At 41.1% G+C, this 26,933-nt stretch overlaps 1 protein-coding gene across 2 annotated transcripts; it reads right to left on the bottom strand.

The window, feature by feature from the left end:
• Window positions 1–6,622: 6,622 nt before the first annotated feature.
• On the bottom strand, window positions 6,623–24,662 carry MYL1 (myosin light chain 1). 2 transcript variants are annotated; one of them, XM_059475757.1, is made up of 7 exons: window positions 24,409–24,662; window positions 13,818–13,845; window positions 10,556–10,699; window positions 8,867–9,040; window positions 8,277–8,354; window positions 7,744–7,796; window positions 6,623–6,946 (listed from the first exon to the last, which is right to left on the bottom strand). In XM_059475757.1, exons 1-6 carry the CDS (start codon window positions 24,529–24,531, stop codon window positions 7,768–7,770), a joined length of 576 nt encoding a protein of 191 aa, XP_059331740.1. In that variant the 5' UTR covers window positions 24,532–24,662; the 3' UTR covers window positions 6,623–6,946; window positions 7,744–7,767. The 2 variants fall into 2 exon arrangements, with proteins under 2 accessions (XP_059331740.1, XP_059331741.1); XM_059475758.1 differs by lacking the exons at window positions 13,818–13,845; window positions 24,409–24,662 and adding exons at window positions 14,094–14,118; window positions 14,876–14,998.
• Between the last annotated feature and the right edge of the window lie 2,271 nt (window positions 24,663–26,933).

The raw sequence follows: 26,933 nt of genomic DNA, 5'->3' as shown, positions 1-26,933 counted from the left end.
CTGAACTGGTAAAGCTGAGGAATGCAATTGCCTAAGAAGTAGCCCAGCCTATGGTTTCAGGTGTTTATGGCATGATAACATAGACAATGTTCTTGTTGGTCCTTGAATGATACAGAATTCTAAACTGGGTAACAAAAGCATAGGAAGAAATTAATCCCTTTTACCTGGAAGGAGATACATCTTTCTCTTATTTTTGCTGGTTTTGGAATTCAAAAATTCCAGAGTTTTCTTGAGCCTTGGAAAAGAGTTCAGTTATTGCAACTGGAAAGAGCTGCTTCTCTTCAGAGAAGAGAGACTTCTTAATGAGTCCTGAGTACCAGGAACTCTGGAAAACAATCTAGAAACTTTGTTTGCTTACTGGAGCTCTACATGTTAATGATAGGGTGGATGGCAATTCTTTTTTAGCAGCTATTTTAAGGCTTTCTTCAGTCATAATTTCTTGTAAAGATTTAAAATTGTCTCACAGGCTCTCTGTAGCCTCTGTTCCAAGCATTTAACACCAAGTGGTGGCCTCAGACACAGTTAGTGTTCTGCAGGGTGGATGAGGGTTATGTTCTTAGGACTGGCTAATTAGTTAGGCTCCAGGAAATTAAATTCAGCCATCCTCACCATAGCTGTGGGCAGAGACCATCCCTGTCATGCACTGTATGCACAGGATGTGACTGAAGGAGACATCCAGTGGGGTTTGCTGTGACAATAAAGTGAAACTCTTTGATGTTGTGAACTCTGTGCTGTACTGACCTTCCTACAAGGCATACCTGACTACAGGGTTTCTTCATTATTTTCTCTTCCTTTATTATCCAGGTATGAAAAGTTAAGCATGGCCATGCTCTTGAGATTTTTTAAAAGGGGCTTGTGAAACTCTGCCAGTTCAGAAGGGCTTTGAATTCAGTAACACTTTTATCACGAAAAGGAGCTCTATTTTAAATGGGTTGTATGGCAAGGCCTTCCCTTCAGTGCAAGCATTCTGTGGCTGCCAACTGCAAATCTGCATGAAGTGTGAATCAAGTTTCAAGCCCAAAACCCTCAAAATGTGATTGGCTTAAGTGCATGAGGCTTTTTCTTCCCCAACTGTAACAAATTATAAGTACTTTGTTTCTTCACATTTTCACATCCAAGCCTTCTTCACAAATCTCATGGCAACCACAAGAGACACACTTACTCTTCTTATCCCATGTGGTTCATGGGGTTTACTTGTGGTTTCTTGGTTCTTGTAGCAGAGGCATGGAAAAACAACCTCCATTGTGGTGGTAGAAGCATGTTAGGCACTCCTCCTCACTTTTGGTTTTCTTAAGGATCTACCTTCATGGAAAATGTGCTACATAGTCCTGTCCTGCTAGGTAAGATCAAAAGAGATTGGAAATTGTTCCAACCTACATGCTCTGATGTACACTAAAGGCACAACAGTCAGTTCCTTTTGCTGCCTAGCAGACAACAAGGAGGTAAGAAGGAAAAAGGTCAGCACAGGGAAAAGTGCAGCAAGAAGTTTCAGTTTCTCCAGCTATGGAGAACATAACTGCTGAGCCAGTGTGAGGTGCTGATTTTAGCATTGGCTTTCTCAAGAATTTGTGCTGTCTCCCTGTCCTGGTCCCTCTCATGATGTGCTCCTCATTGACCAGTTTTGCTCACAAGACCATGAAGAGGCCAAATGAGCTCTAAATGACATTTGTGAGGTTGAGCACAAGCTGAATTCCTTGCAGCCATTGGCCACAATTCATCCTGTGACATTTCTCTGTGCCTAAATCCCTTTCATCCAGCATGAGACTATTCTCCAGCAAAATAAATGAGGCATGTAGACATGGTGAAAGTGATTTTTTCTGTTTAAAAGTAAAATCAAAAATAACTGTTATCATTGCTATTTCTTTTAACCAGTGTGAACAATCCCTCTTGAAATACTTTTCATGTTGCTAAGGAAATGCTTGGATGTTTTTATGGTTTTTATCAATCTGCCTCATTCATTTCTTAGTGTAAGACCTTCCCAGAGGGCTGGCAAAAGCCTTTCTTCTACAACAAACAGTTTGATTTAGGAGTGCTGCTACCCATTATTGCTACATTGGTGGAGAAATTATAGTTTATGAACTAATCTATAGCATCCTCCCAAACCATAGATTTTGATAATGGAAAATTCAGTTTAGTGCTCTAATGAACCATGGTCTGATAGGTACTGTTCCAATTAGTCTAGAAGTTAGATATGTGTGAAATTTGATGTTTTCAGCAACATTTGGTACTTCATTTTAAAGTAAATGTAAGTGCCTGTGTAAATGAAATATTGCATCTTTTTGTTATAAAATAAATGAGAAATAACAGGTAACTAAAGTATCATTTCTCTGTTAAATGTTTGAGCTCTTCTTTGTATCCCTGTGTAAGACTCCTGGCATAAGGGAGTAGATTTAAATCTGTGGAAGAATTGCATTGAGAATAAGATAGTACTTGTGTTGTGTTTTAAAACCTGCTGGGAATTAAATTCCAGATTAGCTGCTCCTCTCCCCCTGGCCCCTCTGGTGAGAGAGGGACAAAGGTAGAGACTATGGATTGAGATAAAAACCAGCAATAGGATGAAAAATTAGCAAGCAACAGTATTCATAACAAAAGTATGCAAAAGAGAGGGTGATTTAAATATAGAGGCAGAATCCAGAGTGCTGGTCATTGGCAACTTCTCTGAGGAAGAAACAGAACAAAATGGCACATGTTCACTTTCTTTTTTTCCCCTGAATGATTTGAGCAGTATAGAACAGCAACCTGGTCACACACACTTGGCTCTAAGCTCCACCCATTTCTGGAGACCTGCAAGCAAAACTGGAACAACTCAGAAGAAGGATGCTTAAATGTGGTGTGTTTAAAGTCTGAGATTTGATTGAGAACATGGTGAAGTGGAACAATTGTTCTTGTAATAAAGAGAGGAGCTATGTGAAAATGGAAAATCTTTTGCAGTTGAAGGAATTTTATTTCACTGGGGAGAAAACACTTGTGGATTTTGTTCCAATAAGAGTGTTGTGTATTCTGTGGCTTTTTAAAAATACCTCAGTACTAGTGTAAAGAAGACTAAGATAGGAAGGCTGAAAGGTCTTGGTGATGTGAACAGCCAAGTTTGCCTTCCAGAAAGATGTCTTTGCTAAACTTTCTTCTCCTGGGTTTGCCCTTGCACCATGAGGTTCATGGCTAGCAGATCTGTGTGAAGGACACAGGTGATGTTATGGCCTGTTGTGCTTCCTCAGTTTCTTGGTCTGTAGGTGGGAGGGACAAATGACCAGTGCCTAGCAGCTCCTGGAAATGAGCAGAGAACCACACAGAGAGGGTTTTGAGGAGACTTGTGTGAAGAATCTTTTTCCGCATGAGTTTGGGGCAGTGGGTGGAGCTCACTGTGTTCAACACTCCAGTGCTGTCTCTTGACACACCTGACCTGCTGTGTGTTGTTGTCCTGGAGAAATGCTCCTTTCTGTCCATAGGGTGTCTGTTTCTGCACAGAGCTGCACCACCCACTGGCTGGAAGAGTGGAATTTAGAAAAATGGAAGCCATTCTTCTAAAATAAATTAAAATACAGCCCAAGAATAAGGAGAGTGTTGATAGAGTGCAGAAACAGTTCTTCCTTTTAAGAGTAGCATCTCTGTTCCTGGTACTCAGCTCCTGCATGTAAGAGGCCTTTCTGTTGATAACATGGTTGACACTTTTGGGTCTAGGATACCTTCAAAGAAAAGCCCTGTGAGTTATGGAAAACAGCCTCTGCCTTTACCTAGACAGGGACCTGGACCCTTGAGCAGTGCTGGATTGAGGGACATTGCTCCTCTTGCACTTCCCTGCTGGCTGAAATCCATTCTGCTCTGCGCACATGAATCCCCTTCCTTGAGAGGCCTCTTGGCTATCCCTGGCCTGGCAGAAACAGCTGTGGAGATGTGTGATTGTGGCTAACTCAATGAACACAGCTCTACCAAGAGCACAGTTACATCCTTGGAATCACCTCTTGTCAAACTTTCTGACACTTCCACCTGAGTTTAGTAGGCTGCCCTGCTCCCTGTGCCAGTTGCTGGCTCTAGTGCTGCATACCAAGGACTGGTGACTCACAGCTTGACCTTCCTCTGGGAATTTAGTCTTGGTCCCGAGGAGTTAAACTGTCACTTGGGTGGAGTAGTGGAAAGTATGTTCATTAACCATGTTCTATTTAAAATACAAAGCAAATGTAGTGATGGCAAGAGGGATCAGATGACAGAGACTGAGAATTGCTTTTTCTGTTCAGAGCCTGAACAGATGCAGGCTGGCTTTCCTTCCTCAGCTGCTGGGGCCTCCAGTCACTCTTGGAGGGGTTGGTTGTGCAGAGTATTTCTTTCCTTAGGTGAACACAAAATATAAGAGCAAGCAGCCTTTTCTGAGGAGCACTCTCCAGGAACAAAGCTCCGAGTGATGCTTGTTTTACTAGTACGGAGGCAGGAGGTTGAAAAAAGATCAACCTTTAAATGGTTTTGAGCCAAAGTAAGAGGTTTCTCTGCTCTCCTACAGATGAGGCACTAAAGCTGTTTATGCATTTCCATACTGTGCTTTCAGATTTGGTGGGAATTTCAATGAGATTTATTGATTAATATGATTTCAGTGGGATTTATTGATGAAATCAAAGCTGATTTTAATACAGTTTTGTGTGTTTCTCAAAAAAGCCCCCAAAATCCCTTTTCATTAGGTTTCCAATTCATCTTGTTTCTTCATTTTCAAAATGGATGAATAAAAAGGGTTTATGTTGAAGGTGTCACTAGCTGAAAGAGATTAGTAGTATTTAAAGTATTTGCTTTTCTTTATAAATGACTGAGTTAAGATCTTATGAGAATGTGAATATTTTTTTCCAGATATTTATGTCAATTTAGGCGGAAATATTTTAAAATTGCTAAAGCCTTTGGATAGCATAAAAACCCACTCCAGCTCTATGAAATACTCTAAGGCTTGACCTCAGTTTAATAGGAAAGGAGTATTCTCTTCATTTTCATCAGTTTTGTCTGCAACAATTATTTGTACTTTAATTTTTGAGGAGTAAGAGTAATGTAATTAGTATTACCTTGATTCCTTGCAATTAGAATCCAGAGAAACACTGTCAGCCTCATTATGTCCCATAATCTGGCATTTTGTTTTAAACAAAAATTTGAATATGAGTTTTTAAAAACTAGTGAGCTTAAAACTTCTAGTTTTTAAAACTGCTTAAAAACTGCTTCTATGATGGTGCGAAGTCATCTGACTTTGTGAGTTGCCTGAGCCCCAAATATTTTAGAACTTAGTAAAACTTGCAATTCCCAAAAAAACCTGTGATGGAAATTCAGCCTTTCCTTTAGGGCCTTGTCCAGCCTTGGACTAGGCAGGTTTGTGACCATATATCAGTGCTGTGTGAAAAAGAGGCTGACAGCATATAAATATAAATAGATAGATAGATAGATAGATAGATAGATAGATAGATAGATAGATAGATAGATATAGATATAGATATAGATATAGATATATAAAATGTTGGTTTGGTTTTCAGTTTTTCCATTCCCAACTGAGGTCCACAGCTTCTTGAAAAGAGAAACTGCTTGGAGCATGGGTGTACAGACAGGATGTTGAGGATGTGTAGCAAGCAGTGTTTTGAGTCTGCTCATGTATCCTGCACTTTTTAAAATTGCCCTTTCAGGACAAAGTTTAATAACTCCTTTTTACTTCTTTCTTCCATCCAGGCTTTTTTTTGCATTTTGAGTGGAGCAACCCCAACCCTTTGTAAACGATCTGCTGGCAGAAGTCTCTGGGCAGGGTGGAATTCCCACGTTCATTTGGCCCTGTGTGCCAGCATGGTGAGGGTTTAAATGGAGATTCTTTGGGAAGCCTCAGAGAAGAGGCAGCTGTTGTTTGAGCGGCTGTGGTTTATTCTGGTGCCAGCCACCCGCCCTGCACCTGTTGGCACTTGAGTTATGGCCATTTCATGCATAGCAGCTCAATAAGGCAAGGTAGGATTTTAATCTGGCTGATACCCAGATGGGGATTAAAGGAGTTTCATGAACACTTAAGGAAGAGAGAGGAGCTCTCTTTATTTAAGGGCAGGGATGCAACAATACTTCCCTGAGCAATGGCTATTCCCACTGTTGCTGCAGCAGGGGTAGTTGGCCTCTTCTTGCCTGGTGCTGGGCCTGTTCCCAGATACAGTGTCTGTAACATCTGATTGCTCTTTCTAGCTGTCCCTAAAGCTGTAAATAAAGGCAGCAGGGAGGATTCTTTCCTGAGAGTGCTGCTTACCTGCTCTTGCAGCAGTACAGAGGAGATTTGGCTGGGAAAAGTGGCTCTGCACAGTCCCCTGCAGCAGGGCCATCCTGCCTGGTTTTGGATCTTGCCACTTTTGGAGCTGTTCTGACAACAGATACCAGGTCTTCTTCTTCCAAAAATGTTGTAAATGCTGATGCTGGTGATAGTGTCCTAATTAATTATTCCTCCTCCCAGACCTCAAAGAATTTTTCATTAAGACCAAGTCAAGTGATACTGGAAATGTCCATATTTATACTTTTTATAAAACTTTATTTTTATGGTATGCAATGTACAGGGAAAATTAATTAACTGCTGAATGCTGTTTTGAGTGGGTTTGAACAGATGGGGAAAAAAAAAAAAGACTTCATAGCCACAAAGTGACCACAAGGATTTATGGATGTTTTATTTTTCCAATAAATTACATTGTTTCAATGCAAATAACATGGAAAGAGATGGGTGGGATGGATGGACCCTGGATGGTAGAGTTTATTCCATGTAGTTTGCTTTGGAAAAAGCAAAAAAAACCACCATGTGGTTTTTTCAATGACCAAAGATGATATCCATGGATGTGCTGGTAAAAAAATGGTAGGGTTGGAGTCTTATCATCCAGTTCTATGCAGTTTCCATGTTGATGGTGACAGACTGAGCAAGAATTTCAGGCAAATCTTGAGTGCCAGCTGGTCTTTCTAATTTTGGCTTGCTCTGGGAAGGAATGGGAGAGTTGTATTTGAAGTTAATGTTAGCTGAAGAAACAATTGCTAAATGACAAACTGAGCCCTTGATTTCTGTTTTGAGGTGTTTGTTTCATACAGTTGGGAATGTGTATTTCCTTGGATAGAATAACTGACAGTTCACAGAAACCCACAGTTTGTTTGCATTTTAAAGACAGCTGCTGTTTTGGTGTTTGTTTTTTTGTGATTTTTTTGGGTTTTTTTCCCATCCTCTGGACAAAATAGTAGCATATAAATGCTAGGGGGCAGGGAGGGGTTGTTGTTTTTATTTTCCCCTACTTGTAGGAGAAGTGCTAAATAATTGGGTACTTTTGAAGCCCTCTTTTGGCTATTGATCAATATTCTTCTGTGACAATATTCTTCTTCAGATGATTATTTTGTTTGAAGATTATTTTGTTCTCAAGTAACTCATGTGAGTATTCAGGCTGCTCTGTCTTATTAGAAATCTACAAATTATTGGAAGGTGTTGCTTTGATTTCCATTTAAAAACAATCTCAACTGTGCTTGTAGGATAAATGTCTCAGGTTGTCAATTTGCATTGTGTTTGAAAAATCTACTGAACTCCAGTGAGTTACAGGGCTGTGAACAAGAGCAAGGAACCTGCAGTCCAGCTATCTTTGCTTTTGGACAACAGTCTCATTTTATTCTTTTCATATTGTTGGGGAAATGTTGGTGGCATGGTTTTGTAGCTCTATTGGCCATGGGTCTATAGAAGCCTTTATGGATAGCAAGCAGATGAAGTTAAGTGTACAAATGAGAAGAACATACCATTTGGTACCTGGAGAATTCCTCTTAGACTGACAGGATGTGCTTTACAAATGCTGTGGAAAAATACAGATATGCTAGTTAGAAGGAGCAGCAAATATTACTTTGGGAAATAGCCCTAAAATTAAAAGCTGTTCATGAGTTGATGGCATTAAAAATATGTACCTGGTTGGATTTGATCTGATATGGTGATAGAAAATTTTAAGTGTTTAATGTTGTACAAATCAAGTTCTCTTCTTGCTTAAATGGGATAAGACAGTAGCTGTTGGATACAATCACTGCAACTGCTCTGCAGAAAGTCAGAGTCCAGAGATTTGGTGTTGACCAGAACAGCCTCCTGTGCTGTGTCTGAATGGGGTCTTTGGCATGGTGTGACTGCAGGATGAGCACATTGCCATGCTTGTTCTCACACACAGGGCCTTTGACCTGACTCAGCTGGAGCTTTGTCTGATCTGCCTGACAAGCTAAATGCCCACTGTAGTGAAACTGTAAAAGAAAGGAGAAGTGTAGGATGGGTGTTGAGCTCTTGCACCTACCCTCATAGTTGATGCAGCCATTTGAGTCCTCCTGACCTTTCATGAGCTCGTCTACTTCTTCTTCTGTCATCTTCTCACCTGGGAGTGGAGAGAACTCGTTTCATTCTTCCACACAAAACTGAGGCTGAAACCTACAGCTTTTCCAAAGGTTTTTCTTATTTTCTGAGTTAGTGAAAAAACACCTATATATTATATAAGCTTAATGAATTTTAACTTTCTTTAGAAGACAGAGACATATATGCATAAGAATTCCAGTTATTCCTACAGAGTAAAGAAATTTCTGTACAGCAAATCCTCTACTTTTGTCCATTTGTGTTATGTCACTGAGATGTACAGACTTTTCTCTCTATTCATCAAATAACAGTCAGTATTAACATCTTGTCTGAATTTAGATGTCATAGCCATTTCCTTTGGTCTTTAGCGGGAACCCCAAATCTCTGATTGCTTTCTTTGTGGATTCAAGTTAGGAAACCCAAAGTCTTGTCTCACTTGGTGGCCTCCTACCTCTTCAAACTGTTTGGGCTACCTTTCCTTGCTCTCTCATGCCTGCAAAGAGCTCTGGAAGTGCTTGCAGAGAGGATGATCCTTACCCAGAGTAGCCAGCACGTGGCGGAGCTCAGCGCCCATGACTGTGCCATTGCCTTCCTTGTCAAAGACACGCAGACCTTCAACGAAGTCTTCAAAGGTGCCCTGCTCCTTGTTGTTGGCAGCTGCTTGCAGCATGGGCAGGAACTCCTCAAAAGTAATCTTCTTGGCATTCATCTCTGGGAAAAAAACCACCAGTTGTTACATGCTAGGTGTTTGTAAGTGTATTCCTTAGGCATATTTGCCCTCAAATGTGGGAGAGCTTTTCACAGCTCTTTGTAGCCTTTAGTCTTTGCCTCAGAAGTTGATAGTTCCTTTGCAGAATCTGGATTCTCTTATCCTATGAGTTAGTTTTCACATCCATGATCCTTCTCACATAGTCTTGTATGCTTTATTTTTCTTTCAGAAATGAAATTTGCTGAATGAGTTAATCTTTGAAAAAATTTGGGGAGTGAGGGAACTGTAGAATACAGTCAAACAAAAATCTTGATCCCCAGCAATGGAGAAAATGTAACCAGAATGGGATGAGGGGACTTAGACAAGATGCTGAGGTTGCTCACAAGTTACTGGCCTCTTCAGGGTCTCTTGGATGTGGTGGCAGAGCCTATTAGCAAAAGAATAAACTAAGGAAAACTAGGAAAGTTTTGGGCATGTCCACAATGGAGGTTTAAGACCTCCCGAGCTTAGTCCATCTAACCCCTTTCCTCTCATGAGGCAAAACTTGTTGTCCTCAGTGAGAACTTCCCCAAGTGTTTCTCATTTTGGTTTGTTTTGGGGTTTTTGGTATTTTTTTTTTTTTTTTTGAGCAAGGCTGCTAAATAAAATAATTTTTTTTTATTCTTTCTTCCTCCCTCCTGTATCTTTCTTGCCAGCCTTCATCTGGGCAGCAACAAAATATAATAGATGGAAATAGATGGGCAGATATTGCTCATTACACAGTTGTTACAAAACCTATTTTACTATGCAGCTGTATCAGTCATTTTCAGTTATTGCTGAATCACTGAAAGTCCTGGTATGATTTTACCTCTGTGTTAGTCCTCAATGCTTCCTGCTGGTACCAAAGCTTTCTAAATTGCTCCTCAGAGATGTCTTTGCCAGGCCAGAGGATGTGAATATAATTTAGCCTGTATGACTGAAATCAGGGGTCACCTGCTTCTAGGCCCTTGTTAAAATGAGGGGAATATAGTATTTACCCTTTTCTTAATCTCTAAAAGGGAGGAAAAAGAATTTTGAAATGGCTTCAGTAATAAATGACCAATGTATGCTTCGGTGTGCCCATGTTTGTAGGAGCTTTGGGAAGATCATTCCAGTCAGCTGAAATATACAGGTGGGTTCCAGTCCCGGGGAATGTCTTGGCTTCTGTAGAAGTCCTTGCATTGGAAGGACTGAAAGCTGTTAGAAATGGACCCACAGCTCTTCAGGCAAAGGCTGGGGCACTAAAGGACTGTGGGCAATGAGTGTGTGCTACACTGAGTTGACACCAAAACAGTCCTTAGAGAGAATTCTCCATGTCTTAGGCAGGTTTTCCTCTATTCCCCACCAGCATCATTCTCTTCCAAAGGAATGAGTGAAATACCATGTATTGTTGCTTCCCACCAGAGCACAAGCTTCCCTCTCTCCTGCTGTGACTATTGCTGTTGCCTGATGGCTGTTCCCAATTTCAGGAGCAGCCCGAAGGACAGCAGGGCACTTACCCTCTTTGCTGGGGTTCCCCAGAATTTTGTTGACTTCTGCATTTGTTGGGTTCTGCCCCAGTGCCCGGATGATATCGCCAACCTGGCTGAGGGTGATCTTGGCATCACCAGTCCTGTCAAAGAGGAGGAAGGCCTCCTTGAAGTCTGCAAGAGAAGAGCAACATTGAGCCAGGCAGCTCCCTGCTGACAAAGATGTGAGCCTGCTGTTTCCTGGCACTGTTCCACTGACTCCAGGGGAGTTAGCCAGGGGAATCTTTGGCCCATAGTCCCAAGAAAAACTCCTCCCCTCTGACATTTTGCTTTCACTATTTTTAAACTTTTATATCTACCTTTCATGTCTTTCCTGGCTGTAATAGCCATCAATAGCTTTTTGATTGACCCTGTATCTATTTCAAGTACAGGGAAAGATAAGTTCTCTACCAACACTGTCATTCAAGCACAGGTTCCTTCACATGATGTAGCAGCAGATGGTAAAATGTTGTTATCCACTTCACCTTATCTCTCCAGAGAACTGGGACTCTCAAGAGCCTGGCAGTGCAAAACCTTTGCCTGCTTCAGTGGGTTCTGCCTGCAATCCCAGCACCTCAACTACACAGTGCTAAAAAGAAACTTGAAGGTGGATTTCAAATGCTTTTACTGTTTTTTTACCTTAAAATTGTCTTACAGTGTGATTTCCAAACATGTTTGTTCCCTCTTTTTATCTATTCTTTGTAGTTTGTCCCTGCTTCTTATGCAAGAATATTCCACTTTTCCAGTGGAATTACTCATGTGGTGCTTTTTCCTGTGCCTTTCCAGTGTGTTCACTTTGTGACTTCACTTTACTTCTTTCAGTGCTGATCAGTGTTCACTGATTTCCCCTTGTTGGACAAGACCTTTGGGTACAGGCATTTCTCCTACAAAAATCAGCACAGGTAGTTGCCTTCATTGCATCACCAGCCTTCATCTTCTGTTGTGAAGTTCCATGTCAATCATATTACTCTATTTTTTGGCTTTTTAGAGAATTTGAATGAAGAAGTGTGGCTTTAAAAAAAGAGGAGGGGACAAAGGACAACTGGGTGGCTAAAAAGCTGTCTTTGAACCCCATTGCCACAAGCATCTTGGTTTGTGCTGTTGATCTGTTCTGCATGGCAGTGTCTGATGATGCTGTGCTTGAGCTCCAAGCAAACTGAGTAAAATGTCTTTTCCTTGGTCATGATTCTCATCCAGCAGCCACACAGGCTTTGTGTTCCACAGCCTGTGCCATGTTCATTCTGCTCTGGGGCAGGTTTAGGAGTAAGAAGCCACATTTCAGATCATGTCTTCATTCATCTTGTGCTGGGGGTGTGATGCAGAGGTATTTATGGTTTTGCTTTACTCTTCCTTGTACCACCATGGAGTTGTTGCTGGCACCCAGTAAAAGTGCTGATCCACAGTGTCAGCCTGCTAGGCTGTAATCTAATACATCTGAAACTAATCCTCTTACTGTCTCATGTGAGACACCTATAACCCTTTGCTGCTACCTCTCTTTCCTTGCAGCTTTCATTGCAGGGTATGAAATTATGGCCTTCTGGACCAGTGCAGAGCTTCCTGATATCAGCTCCAGCAGCTGAGATGGGTGGAGCTGCAGTGATTTATATTGTATGATCTGATCTTTCATCTACTAAATCAATGACATTTAGTGAGGTATAAAACAATGCCAGTGTGCTAACAGCAAAGCCATCAGGAGAGTTTCTCCATTTTGTAAATCCCATCAAGTTTTATGGTCACTGAGTTCTGAACACAGCTCCCCAGCTTGGAGAAAAGGACAGATTGATTTTTGTCTCTCAGGCAAGCATTTCACTGCCATATATCTTTGCTGTGGGTTTTTATTTTGAAGCTTTTATTTTTAAATTTTTTTTTTTTAAGGGCCAATCCTAGTTTATAGCTCTGCTGGAGTAAGCATGTTCAAAGTCTGTCTGAGGATGGTACTACCCAGCTGCTGGGGCATCAGCCTGTGCAGATAGAAATAGTTACTGAGGGTGGGCATATCTGCTTCTGGGAAATTCTCTCTCTCTCAAATAGTTGCTATTTGCTCTGCTGCTTGGTTCAGCCATTGCAAAAATACAGCAGCTGGATGATCTGAAATGCATAGGGAAGCTGAAAAAAATATTTTGCTTTCAAAATATTGCCAGCAGCTTTGAATTGAGGACATTTTTCCATTAACTACCCAATCCTTTTGTAAAATTTTTCAGAATCAAGAAGTAAGGAAGAGTCCAAATGACTTCTTTTGTGACCAAGAGAGTTTGGACTGCAAGAAGAGAATTTTCTCACTTGCTGCACTGTCCCTCTCCTTATTGCTTTGATGGAGTTACTGAGTGCAGGCTCATCTTCACAAAGTTTAGGGCTCTCTCAAGATCTGTTTCTAGCTACTCCACTCCCTCTGAATTTCTAGGAAATCCTTGTTTCTTCCTTTCTAAACACTTTCTTCAGTCTACTGTATGGGCTACTGATTTTTTGACTTTTTAAAATATTACTTAATATATAGCCCAAATGCATCTCTTAGCCTATTTGAAACACTTAAAATTAAATTTCCAGAGCTTCAGTAAGAATTATTGTTCATGTCAGGTTTTTTGTCTCGTTCTAGAAGACTGAAACAAAAAATTTGGAAGCTGCAAGTTGCTTGTGAATCAAAGAATATAGCAAGATGCTCAAGAAGTGCAGCATATCCACACCATTGTGTAAGCAGCAATTTGCACAAGTCATTTGTTTGCTGACTCTTTCCATGCTTAAAAAGAATATTTTTACAGCTAAACAGCCTCCAGAACACCTCCTGGCAAAAGTGACATACAGAACTCTTGCATCTTCTGTTCATGTGAGATTGCAAAGTCACTGCAGCTAAGTTAAATTTTCAGCCCACTTCCTCCTTCTGTTGTCCTCCTTCTGCCTATTTCCCCTGGGACTGTCAAGTTCAAGACTTATTTTCAGCATCCTTGTGAAGAGCCAGAACAGGAGCACAAGTGAAGAATGTTCAGTAAGTAGAGACAGTATTTTTCCTCTTTGTATCATGGCATAAACTTCTCAGTTCACACAGCATGTAAACAAACATCCAGATAAATTACATGTAGATCTACAGCCACCTTCTTGTTCAGCATAAGTCATCACTGCTCTGAAGTCAAGAGTGTGGTGATTTATATCAGAGGAAGTCTGAGCTCATTGTTTTATAAAAGTTAATTTCTTAAAAAGAGCCCGCAGCTCTTTTTGAACCCACACACATGTAAAAGATATCAGCTCTCTTGTAACTTACCATCCTGCTGCTCCTTGGAGAACTCGATCTGTTGGAAGGAAATCAATCACAAAAAATAGCTTAGGAAGGGGGGCTGGGGGAGAACCTGTGTGTTTTCTAAAGCATCCAGCTCAATCCATGAGTCATCTTCCAGAAGAGCAAAAATGTGGCCTGTCAAATGTGCAGAAGTAATGCAGATAGCAAAAGAGCTCTTAAGGCTAGTGAATATTTAGCATTTGGTAGCTATTTTGTTCCCCCTCCTTCCCCCTGGTAAAGTTTAACTTTGATTTCACTTACCATTGATTTCATCAGCAGAGAAAGACTGCAGTTGGGGAGAAAAAGAGAGAGAGAGAAAAGAGAACTAGTACTGCTGAAAATGCACTGAGAGAAAGTAAATAGCACCGAGTACCTGAGGCTTTCACTTCTGTCTTGCCTAATGTAGTTAGGCCATAGCAACCTAATCTAGCAACTTCCTGCATAAAAATCCACCAGCAAGTCTATTCTTAAAGTTTTCCTTAAAATCTGTATCCTAGGAAAAGACAGAGCTGTGGCCGGAAGCAACAAAAATAGAAAGTCTCTTAACTAAAAAAACCCCTAATTAATTACCATCAGGTCCATTTACTGTTTTACCATAGATCCAATTTAATTGTACAATTTGAAGTAATATTTCTAAACAAGCAGCTGTTTTTTATTAACATAGAAATTAAATTATTCCTTTAAATTTTATGTCTCAGATTAGTTTTTGATTGCACGCTGTTTCATACAGTACTAATGCATTATATTTGTTTATATAAAATATTATTTTTCCTTGCCACTTTAGCTGGTTGCATTTGATTAAAAAAAGCTTAGGAAATTGTAACCCTTCTGTCAGAAGCTGTGGGAGCTGCACCACTACTGTTGCCTGGTTCAAAACTGGAGGCTAACTGGAAAACTTTTAGGTTTTAACAGGAAAACCAAGCAAACCTAAACTGTCTCCTGAACTGTCCTTCCCCCACCCCCCAAGACCTATCATGGGCAAGAAGCCCTATTTACTTCTGTAAACTACACTGGCTGGCTGCTAACTATTGCAGTGCACCCACCATGGTTGAGTTGGAAATGCAGAGCAGCAGGCAGCAGGAAGGATTAGCTGGGAGGTCTTGAGAGTGGTCCTGCTTCCCTTGCCTTTCTTCCCCTTATTTATCCGGCAGTGCTGACGGCATTGCCTGGATTAGGTGTCAGAAGGAAGAGGTCCCTCCCCTTGGCGAGTTCTTTAGCTTTCTTAGGGCAAAGTGACAGGAGGATCCATGTCTTGATAGACATCTTATGATGGCTATTTTTAGGAGGCTGAAGAGGGGCAGGGAGTGACAAGCAATAAGTTTGATTCATGTCAGCACTTTCTGGGTCCATACCATCAGGAGGAGATATTCCTTGTCCAGACCTACCAAGACTTCCTTATAGGGAAGGGTTCTACTTCTCTGATGAGCTGTAGAGTCAGGAGCAGTGAGGGTGAGGAGCTGGCTGGTTCCACACGTGGCTTGCAGGATGGGTGAGATGCAGTTGAATGGTCCCCATATCTTTGCTGGGCTTTGCTCAACATGGATAATCCATGGAGTAGTACTGCTGCCTGTCTGCTCAAGGGGTTCCAGTTGTTGACACTGAGCAGAAAAGTTATCTGTCAACAGAGAAGCTGACAATCCTTCTGGGAAGCTCTTCCTCTGCACACTCTGATCATTGTTTCCCAAATTTTTAACATTTTAGATGGAAAAATTATCTGTGCAGTTTTGAACCAATTGTATGAAGTTAGTGGCTGATGTGTAGATGTACCCTGCAGGGCAGTGGGAAATCTGTATTCATAGGAGCCTGGGATCTCTAGGATGCTTTTCCTCTGGGGCTTGGGTTAGGCAGGGCACCAGGGTGCTGGGTTTGGAGCTCCCAGGTGTGTACAGATGTGGTGCTGCTCAGGTGTTTATGAGGTTGAGGTAAAGGAGAAGCTGTGATAGAAGCTAAGCACCCCAAAAGCCTTTGTGAACTGGAAGGATGACTGTTCACAGTGGGGAAAAGGGTATTTGCTTTTTGGGTTGCAGGGTGGTCATGGTGGGCCTGCAGACAGGGAGCAGGAGGTAGAGATTGCAGTTTCAAGGCCTGCCATGCAGCATCCCCCAAGACCAGGTCAAATACCTCAGTGGATGTTATGACTTGTAAAAGGACTGGCAAACTTTGCTCCAAGCTTCTTCCATTCCCTGTTGCCTCAACAAGATCAAGAGTACCATGAAGCCAGGGCAGGAATGGTTGTGTGACAACAGCAGACTCCCAGTTCTGAACTCAAATCCCCCCTTTTAATTTCTATTGGTTGCCCCTGCTAAGCAGTCACTGTTTCTGGTTGTCTAATGATGAAATGTGATTAGTGAGGAAAACCTTCTCTTATAGCTTGCTCCTCTCCTGAAGAGAAGCATGACCTCCACCACTGTGTGTTTTCAGTATGTTGAATACTCTGAATGAGAGAATCAAATCCAATCAGATTATTTTACTGGTGTTAAAAAACTGAGCAATCAAATTAAGTGGATTTGAGATACCAACCTCCTACCTCCTATTAAAAAAAATAAAGATCCAACTGCAAAGATTTTTCTCAGCTTGCCATTTTAGCTGGAAAATGCTCTGTTCAAACAAATTATTTGCAATTTTTTAGAAATACCTGGAATTATACTGAGTATGAAAAAAAAAAAAGCTAACAGTTCTTTGCTTTTGGTTGGTTTGTTCCTGGATTTTGGTGGTTTTTTGCTATTTGTAATCTATTAGCCTGTGGGAACAGGGGTGTGTTCACAATGGTGTAGCCACAATCAGGTGTGGCTGCATAGAAAGGGGGCTGATGGTTTTGCCCTGGGTTTGCTGACATAGGTTTAGCACAGTGCAGAGTTCCTGATTTACACTGGCTGGGGCTGGAATTCAGGTGAGTGAGAAAAATCCTCAAGACCTTGGCCATCAGTGCCCATGCATTAATAGAGGAGCTTTTGAAAGACTGAAATGGTGTCTAGGTCAATGGAGTATGTTGCTTTTTGTGGAATTTTCTTTCTGCCTTCAGCATCTTGTTCTCCAGTGCTGGCAACTAGGAAATGTTCCCCTGAAAACAGATTTGAATTTTTAAATTTGTTTTTTGTTTTGGTTTTTTTTTGGTTTGGTTTTTTGTTTTTGTTTTAGGGAAAACTTATACTCCTTCTCTTGAACAGGTAGGTTCTATGTTTGGCTACAACAAAACTCATTCCAAAAGATGCCAAGCAGAAAATAATTGGAGTGCATTTATCTTGGTTATAAAAAACAGATACAGATACCTGGATTAGTCATCTGGTTTGAATGGGCTATCAAATATTATCATCTTAGAGGGCCTACATATAAGCTGATTGTCTTTTGACCATATGGGAGTTTGGCTCAGAGTTCAGATAAGGAAAAATTAGTGCACTGTATCAGCCCTTCATTTTAATACTGATCCTTGAATAACATCTCACTAGATGGAGTTTTACTGGGGAGGAATATTCTAGCATGGACATGTTGCACTCATTTAAATTAAGAATCTGCTCTAAGACACTAGAACTGTTGGGGAGGTTAAAATGTACTTGCTTTCAGTAAGGGCAGCTACAAAATGGCCTAGATGAAAAATATTTCATATACTCCTTAAAAGAAATTAAAGGTGAGATTTCCAATTCTAAAAGGAGCTTTCAGAAAATTCAAAAGGGACAAAGAAGTATTTTGCGGTGATCTGGTCTTTGCTCTGATCCTGGCAGTGTTCTCTGCATTGTCAGAGGACACTGAGTCTTGAGGCTTTAGGGATGATTTGGATATTTCAGGGAGCTCAGTTTAACAAAAACTGAATGCCGATCCCTAGCAAAAAGAATGAGAGGTTGAAGCAACTGCAACACATGGGAAAGACCAGAACTACCTGGAATTCTCTAATTTCATATAGCCCTATGGGCAGAGTTGTTATCCAGAGGGCTATCTGTGCCAAAGAAAAAGGTAGTGTGTTTTGAGTTTGGTTGTTTTATTTGTTTTTTCCTTGCATTGTCTGTGACTACTTTCTAGTAATTCTCGTGCCAGAGGTATTCTGACCAGGTCCCAGCTCAGAGGTGGGGCTGATGGGGTTGTGTGCAAACTCTTTTTCACCAGTTAAATGGAGACTCAATCCACAAAAATTTCCAAATTATTAACAGAGTTCCTGATTTCCCACAAATCATTGGTTTCTGTGCCTTAGGGCCCCGAGCTTTGCAGTGTGATGCTGTGCTCACCTCTTTAGGCTGGTGGGCACTGGGACTGTGCTGAGAGGCAGCTGCCTTGTGCTCCCTGTAACTCAGGAAAGGTCTGGACAGGATGGAAAACCCTGGGAGAAGGTACTGCTGGAAGTTAAAGCATTAAACTGCTCCATTTGTTTGTTACCTTTTGCATGAATAACAAGAAGTAGATCATCTTAGAAGTTCATTAGAGAATTACCAGCTATTTCAAGGTGCTGTCTCTTTAAAAGATACTAAGACATACTGGATATCTTGGAAAATCAGAGAGGAGAAAATTTGAGATTCTCCTAAGATACTTATTGTATATTTAGCCTTCTATTCAGGACTGGAGAGGTTTAAATTTTTTTTTTAATGAAGTTAAGATAGGATTGTGCCTACAGTAGTTTATATGATACCTGCTCACTATTAATGTCTGCTCCTTGATTAATACAGCTGCACATCTTTTCTAGTAGACATCACTGAGTGGAGGATTACACAGCTTCCAAACCCCTCTGAAAAGCAGGTTGTCCTTTTCCCATCCCTCACCTCAGTTCCATAACTTGTGCAATCAATGCCACAGGTTTTAGAGAGTAAGAATTAACATTTTAAAGAATTAAACAAGAATTAAAATTAATTAAATTAATGGATTTAGCTTCCTGCTGTACAAGGCAAAGAAACATTAGAAGAAGAAGAGTTCTTGAGAAACTGAGGTCTGTTTTGAGAACAGAGCTGCCTAGAAACACAATTGAAAGAATAAAAACAACCCCCATTAATACAGGAGAAAAAATTGCATGTGTGAGATACTCTGAGATTTGAAAGCCTGCTTCAGAAATATCTCTGAGTTTAAATGACATGACTGCAGATTAACTTGACCTTTTTCCTAAGCATTTTGTGTCACTTTCCAGTTTATAGGTTTTTAAACCGTCACAGTTACTTTGCAGCTGTGCAGAAACTTTTGGATGAGCCTTGACGTTTAACTAACGTGCCCTTCTGAAATGTCTGGCTGTGATACGTGCTCTTGCTGCACTCTTGATCACATTTCTCCAGCTTCAGGGGGCAAAGTGCCTTCAGCTGGGCTCATTTGTAATTGCTTTTGTGCTGGAATGTGTATAATCACGGGGATAGACAAGATGTGAGGCTCTGGAGCTCTGCTTTTGGAGGGATTTCTTGTTTTAACATGCCTCCCAGTGGCACTGTTAGAGTATTAATGTAATTTAAACCCTTGCTACTTGACATTTAAGTGCTCTGTGGTAAACCAGCCAGCTGAAAGTGCTTCTTGGCAGTGGGTATAAGATGTAATAAAGTCTTAGTGAAACAAGGGCAAATTTCCAGGTTGCTTGTTTCAGATCGCCTTACAGACAACTTCTTTCTCTGCTTGTCATTGGCTAAATTTGTCACCTTCTTCTTGCCTTATGTAAGATTAACTCAGGTATCTGATTACTATCTTTTACAACATCTCTGTGCTCTGAAGGGGCTTAAAACAGTATTTTAGAAATATTGTGGGGTTGTTTTGATGGGTCTAAGGTTCTGCCACATAATTCCTGTTAACACTTGGAGTTATCCTGTGAGCTCTTAAAATGTTACATTTTGTGTAATTTGCTTTCCACTGTTTCTACCAAAGTCTGCCATTCACCAAAGCATCCAAAGGCCGCAGGTATTCTTTTTTAAATGCTGCTAAAGCTGTGAATTACTAAGAATGGGTCTTGTTTAAATTAAACAAAAAAAAATCATTATTTTTCAAACAATTTTTCCAGTTAGCAACATTAAGGAAAAATGTCTACTAATATATGTGGGTAGTCTGTACTTTTGATGGGCTTCTTGCTTAGCAGCAGTTTAGGAAGGCAAAATTCTTCTGAAAGCTTTGTAAACAAAGGTAAGCTGTGGTTTTTGTGCGTTGTTTCCAACAGTGTGCCCAGGGGATGTTTGGTGTGCAGCAGTCCTTGTCCAAAGTGCCTCTCCTGGGACACCTTTGTGCTGTGCCTTGCCTGTCCTGGGTTTGGCAGCAGCATGGGCTGTGACATGTCAGCGCTGAGGTCCACAGAGCCAGGGGCTGGGGCTGTCCTGGGCTGGATCCTGGATGGTGCTGGGTCAAAGCAGTAGCAGGAAGCTGGTCTGGATGGCATCAGAGAGGCACCTTTACATCTCTTAAGTCTGAATTCATATTGACATTTGTCCCCTTCCTACCTGTAAGGACACTTGGGACTGGTGACCTTGTCCAACAGATCACCCATCCTAAGGAATCCTTCTGGAGTCACAGCTGGAGATAAATCAGGCACAATTTGAAGACCTGAGCCAAAAGTTTCAAGTAAAAAACCTGCTGCCTCATAAAAAAGCCCTTAGCACTCTTGAGCAAAGCCACTGTTGACATTCCTGCTCTCACAGCTTCATGTGGGGTTTGTCTGCAGCACAACAGCTCTCCAAGTGCTTCAGCTGACATTTGCAGTGCTGCTTGCCCTCTAGCCCAGGAGCTTTCTGTCAGTGCATTTTAGTGAGTTTCTCTCTCTCTCTCTCTGGTTAAATCCAAAGCAATACCTCTTCAGAGATGACCTACTCAAGTGGTGAATGTAACAAGAAATAAGGATACTTGGAGAAACACTTTTTACTGCCTTAAGAGCTCTGCAGTTAGAAACAATCCATGCAACAGGCATCATCATCATGCATCACACAGTTACACAAGATTTTAGCAAGTTTTTACTAATTGGTAGCCTTTAATTTTTTTTCTTCTAAACATTTGGGTGTCTGATCTGCAGTTGGGCAAGGCATAATTGATGTCATGGTGTCTGAGTCTTGAAAATGCAGGTATAGGAAGCCTTGTGTGCCCCTAACCTCACTTCCAGTGTGGACACTTGCCCAGTCTCTGTCTGTACTCAAGAGAAGATACTCAGCTGTATCCTTGAAGTAAAGGACCTAGTGTGACACCAGGTCAGGACACATCCAGATCACCATCTGCAGAGTCGCAGCCTGTGAAGCACTGCCCTCAGCATCTTCAGCATTTGCATCCCTAAACATTGTAGTTGATTTTATGAGCCTGGGCTCTGTCCAAGGGCTGGGAAAGACTCTTAAATTTCCACTAGAAAACCAACATACTTTTCATTCTGGTAATAGGAACTAAGCTATACAGATTTGTGCAATGGGAAGTTTATCCATTTCCCATTGTCACTTGCAAAACCAAGCATGAGACATCTGCATCATTCATGTTTCATCCCAGTTGTTGCAGAAATAGACCCACAGTAGTGCTTCTCATGAGTTAAACATTTCTTCTCACTCAGTCTTGTGTGAGAGAAGAAGATTGATAAAACACATAAGCTGTGTTTTTAGGAGAGTCCTGGGCCACAGTTTTAATTGCAGAGTTCCTGGGGGTCTCTTAAGAAAAATTATCTATTATATGGTAATTTTGATTTTAATAGTGGTTGGTTCCTAGTGATGGCTCTCAGCTGTTTCCACTGCCCTGTTCTCTTCTCGGTTATTATTTAATTTTTAACTTTTGTGCCTATACAAATCCAAGACATGTTAGTAGTAAGGAAAATTGGAAATATACATTTGGTCTGGAAAGGCTTGTGCAAAGATTGAATTTTTATGCTGTTCCCTGAGTAGAGAGAGATAGATCTTCACATTTCCATTAAAAAGCAAGTTCTTCATCCCTGCCTTCACTTTCTTTCTATGGTTGTTATACTGTAGCCCAAGGTGAGCTGTAAAAGGGCTCAGTTTAGAGATTTGAGTCTACCAATATTCCTGTTACTGAGTTTTATAGTCATTAGATGTTGCTGAAAAATAGAACATCTTATATTAGGTGCTGTTGGCACTAGCAAATCACCAAACATTTGCTCCAATTTGGTTAATTTGAAGAGATCAGTGAAGAACAGAGAAGAGTCAATGGCCTGTCACAACTTTATCACAGCTTCTGATGGTGATAGACAAACCTCACTTGAGTTCTCTTAAGGAAGGAGGGAAAAAAGCGCCAAAGTTGCAAAGTGTGTACTCCAAAAAGTCCAGAAAACCAGATTCCCTGAAGATGGGCCAAGAAGGGTGTCTGAGTGGGGAGGTACCCCCAAGAGAATCACTGCTCATGTTTGTAAACCACCATCTTTGTTTTGGAGCCTATGACTTCTGATGCCAACTAAGAATGAAGTGCACAGCCAAATGTGGCTTATTTGGCTGCTGGTTGGGCACCTCTCCCCTTACCCACTCCAGCTGTAACAAGGGGCTTGGATGTGTCTATAAAAGCTGACAAAGCCTTTCTGTGCGTTTAGCTGCTGTGTGGCTCCCCAAATCATTGTGGCATTCAGCCTGACATTCCCAGTCACCCCTCTCAAGCAGCAAGCTCTGCCATGGCTGCTAATTCCCTGAGGAGGGAAGCACAGCCCAGTGGATCCCCTTGTTTAAAGTGATGTGAGTTTTGTCTCTGTGTCTGGTAAATCACTGTAAAGAGCCTTGGGTCACGATTATTCACTGAGTCCCAGACAAAACCTTAGTTTTTACCTACTCCCTGCCTCCAAAATTGTGCTGGAAATGGTGCTGTAACTTTTATCATGCTGAGACTTTGGTGTTTGAATGGAAGTGCTGAGAAATAATTGAGAGACTGGGCTAAGACTCAGAAAACTCATTCCTGACTCTGCCACATATTCTAGACAAATTACTTATAACCTGGGATTCTTTCCCTTCACTGCCTGAACTCTCAAAATAGGAAAAGAGGTAACAATCCATGGTGATTGGTTGGGACCCCAGCAGAAAATATTTTATCTGGTGTCTTTCAAAAGAAACTCTCCCTAAATTCTATCTTTTTTATCAGTCTGAATATGACAAAACCTGGATAGCTCTCTCTGTTCTACCAGTGCATATTTCTTGCTGCTATTTCCTTTGGGTAAGTGAGTGAACTGCAAAGATGCCTCAGAGTGCAATTTGACATTTTTTAACTGATAATATATTATTGTTTATACAAAGATAGATTAGCTAGGTTCAATGGAGTTCAAAATTCTATTTTCTTCTGATAACTGGAGATAGAAAGCTATCAAATCATATTAATTTATTTAGCAGGAAATCTAGCTTGGTTCCCCATCATCCAGTGCAACGTGAGGCCTAATCTAATTTCAGACAGTATGCTCAAAACTAGTGGGTTTTTCATCTATTCTTCAAAATTCTAAATATTTCAAAATGCCTTTTTTTTTACCTCTTGTCAATGGCTTCAGCTTCAATCTTATGAGAAGATACATACATTTTTAGAAAAATACTAACTATAGATTGGGAAAATTAAAGTAAACTTGGAGAAGTTTCAGTAAATGGCTTAACATGTCAGGAATATATGTGTTAAGGTATCTGAAATATAATTCATCATGTATAAATCTTATTAGTAGTCTTTGTCCTTTTTTTACCCATAATAGGCATGATTCTTTCTGTAGAATTTAGCAAATTGGTCCTGGGACCAATCAGCTTGCCAGGTAGGTACAGAATAACTATTTATAGTCCTACTCAGAGAAACTAGTCTGTCTCTTCATCTCTTAACTGCTTAGCTTCCCTCTCCTCTTTCCTAAGTAAAGAATCTCCCAAAATGGAGGAGTTTTCTTCAAAGGGTCAGGACAACAGTTAGTGATGTTGATTGGCATGCAAAGTCTAAAGACATTTTGAGAACAAATGACAGTGCAGTCAGAAGGAAACCCCCAAAAGACTCCTTCTCTTTGTTGCTTTCAATTTGCAGCAAATTATAAATTCTCAGCAAACATATAAGGATGAGAGGAAATCACTTGAAATGCTTCCATCCATGGCTTTCTTGCTCTTGGTCTCACCAATGTTTGTTGTACAGTGCAAATGAAAAGAAAACAGGCAAAACTGCCAAATCTCTCTTTTTAAAACTATTTTGTTTTGTTTCTTTTAAAGATAAGTCATATTGATCTCAAAGCACATGACTAAAGGGTCATCAGGTGGTTCAAAAATTTGGAAAAGAATTTTAAACTATAAAAGATGGGGTTTCATACAGTGCAATGGGAAAACATTGTGTTTCATGTTTCAGTAATCCCATTCCTGTCCTCATGTACCTACTTTAGGGTATTTGGGGTTTTTTTTGTTGTGTGTTTATTTTAAATTTATCTTTACCAAACAGGTGAGACTGGTACCAATTGAGTAAAAAGTTCTGAGGTCCACACTCCAACATTTGTCATCCCAGGCTTCACTCTTTGTTAAATCATGCACCATGCCTTACACCCTCCAGCTACTGAAACACTCCAAAGCTGAGGCAGCTCAGCAAATCCACGGGCTGAGGTTCCTCATTCATTGCCCTGCAGTCCCCAAACCGGAACCAAGCCCAGGCCAGCCTTCAGAGCAGCTCCCAGCCAGGACTGTGCTCCCTGTCCCCTGGGCCCCTCAGGCCATGCTCCCCCCTTTACCTTGATGCTCTTGAGGTCGATGGCAGGTTCTTTGGGCTTGGCTGGTGCTGCTGGTGCTGGTGCTGGCGCAGGCGCCGGTGCCGCGGCCGCCGCTGGTTTCTTTACGTCCTTCTTTGGTGCCATTTTGTGTTGCTAAAATTGGAAAGTAAAAGTGCCCTAAAAAAAAAAAAAAACTTAAAAAACAAAAAACCAAACAAAAACCACTTAACAAGTGATTCCTGGGAGAGGAGCAGTGGTCAGAATGAGCTACAGCCTGTACCCTGGAGGTGGACCCGATGTGCTAAACCCTGTAAGGGCATATATATATTTCACTTAGTGCCTCATACAGTCCTGACACATGCAGCTGGATTGGACAGCCTGATAATCAAGGGGGATGTCATTCTAGCTAGAGCTATAAATGGAATATAAGAGTTCAGGGCTTCATGAGATCAAGGGACTTTTTTCCCCTTTAAAACACAGTCCACCTCCCTGTCTTTTTTATGCATGCAAAGGAGAGGGAAATATTACAAGCCCAGTTTCAGATCTGCTGTTGTTCTGAAATTTGGGTATGGATTGAACGGTCCTTTTTTAAATCAGAATTTTAGTTCTGCTTAAGTAATAAATCTTTCTTTCCTTCCCTCCCTTCCCCTTTTCCCCCATGCCTGTGTAGTACTCCAGGAGGATTCAGTTTCAAACAGTAATTTTGACTTTCATGGCTGGGGAGATCATATTTTTCCAACCCCATTAGCTTCTCTCTTTACAGCCCTTCTCTCCTCCTCTGCTTCCTTTTTGTTCAAGGAAGTGTTGCTCAAGCAAAGGCTCTGGGTGTTTAAAAATAAAGCAGACAAGTACGGAAAACACCTCAGTCCCTTCAGCCAAGGCATCTCTCCCTGACCTGACCCTTTCAGGGTGTCTTTCAGCTGTTCTTACTTTTCCTTTCCGTCACATCAAGACTGTGTTTAAAATTTAAAATTGAAATGCTTCCTTTAATCTTTTTCTTTGATCTTTTTCCTCTCCTAGGCTTAAGCTGTGCCCTAATGGAACAGAGATCAGCTGGATTTTATCTTCCCACACTGAAAGGTTTCCCTTTGTAATGTGTTTATTATTGTAAACTAGCCATCAGGCAATGGAGCACTTCTGTTTTCACCTGTTTCACCTGCCATCCTGTGTCCCTTGTTTATCTTTCCACCCCTCCTGGATGTTCCTGCTCTCCATGCTCTCCAAGAGACACAGCTTGCAGGAGAAGGTGGCTTTTGTGTTTTCACTAGACATTTTCCATGACAGCAAAACAGCTTCTAACTCTTTAAACTTGATGATTTCCCTGAGCCCATATGATTGAGATTTTCCACAGAAAAATCCTGGAGCACTGATTGTTCCTCCCTTGTCTAGCAATCCCTCTCCTATTTACTCTCCAGATTCCTGAAGTTTTGTGCTAGTAAGTTCAAGGCTTTTGATGGAGCCCATGTTTCTGTCTCATAAACTATGGGTAGAGTATTTTGTACTTAGAACCTAAAAGCTTGAAGGCTTGGACATCCAAAATCTGGCAGGATATCCAAGCACTTGCCTTTTCAATTAATGTGGTTTTTTGGTAAGTTTGCCTTCCTAGATAAACTTACCAAAAATATGCATACCAAGAGGAGGGATGGAGAGTGGCTAAAGGTGTACTTTCATTTCATGTAGGATCATGCTCAGATCTCTTCTTTGCTACAGCCCATGACCTTGAGCAAGGGACTTGTTGGAAGTTGAGTCATCCCTTTTGAATCAGTAGACCTGTACTGATGGATATAATTTGAAGTCTTGGTTCAGTCTCTGCTTTAGGGAACACAGACTAGGCAGGACTTTATTTCCCATTTCTCTGCCTTTAAACCTGTAATGTATGAGCTCTGCTGGCTGCTTCCAAGATGCTTTATAGAGAGATTCTTGCTCTGCTAAACTGTGTGGGAAAGTGTTAGCATGGACTCTGCACTGCTGCTGACCAGCAGGAGCCTGTGGGCTGTCATCCCCAAGGGGCCTGATGGGGGCATCTCTAGTGATTCTGATGTTTTACATTGCACAAACCAAACTTCAGTGAATCCATCAGTGCAATGAATCCCAGAGGTGTGACTTGGATGGAAATAGTCTAAACCTACTTTTATGCATCACTGCACCTGTGAGAACTTTCATTGCAAGAAAGAATTGGTGATGATCTAATAATTTCTATGCTCACCTGTGATTTGCAATAAAATAAACCCAAAAGTCACCACCAAATATATTTTTTAAAGGAAGAAAGTATTTCAGGAATAAAGAACAAGCTTAATGGGGTTTTTGCACAATTTTGGCCTGTGTAATAATGCAGATGTGTCTGGATATGCTTAATTCTGCCAGTAAAGGTGGTTTTGTGATGTGCTGACCCAAAATAATTGTATATTGATTGGATGAGAAGATAAAACAGGTATGGGAGAGGAGGAGGATAGCAAATCCTTATTTCAATTGCTGGGTTAGGGATTTGAATCCAGTTAGTTCTCTGTGTTGGGACAGGACACCACAGGTTTATCTGCCTGGCAAGC

This window comes from Ammospiza nelsoni, chromosome 7 (assembly GCF_027579445.1).
Source record: "Ammospiza nelsoni isolate bAmmNel1 chromosome 7, bAmmNel1.pri, whole genome shotgun sequence".
In the NCBI taxonomy this organism is placed as follows: Eukaryota; Metazoa; Chordata; class Aves; order Passeriformes; family Passerellidae; genus Ammospiza; species Ammospiza nelsoni.
Note: the sequence above shows the minus strand (reverse complement) of the source record. Positions and strands in the feature narration are given on the sequence as shown.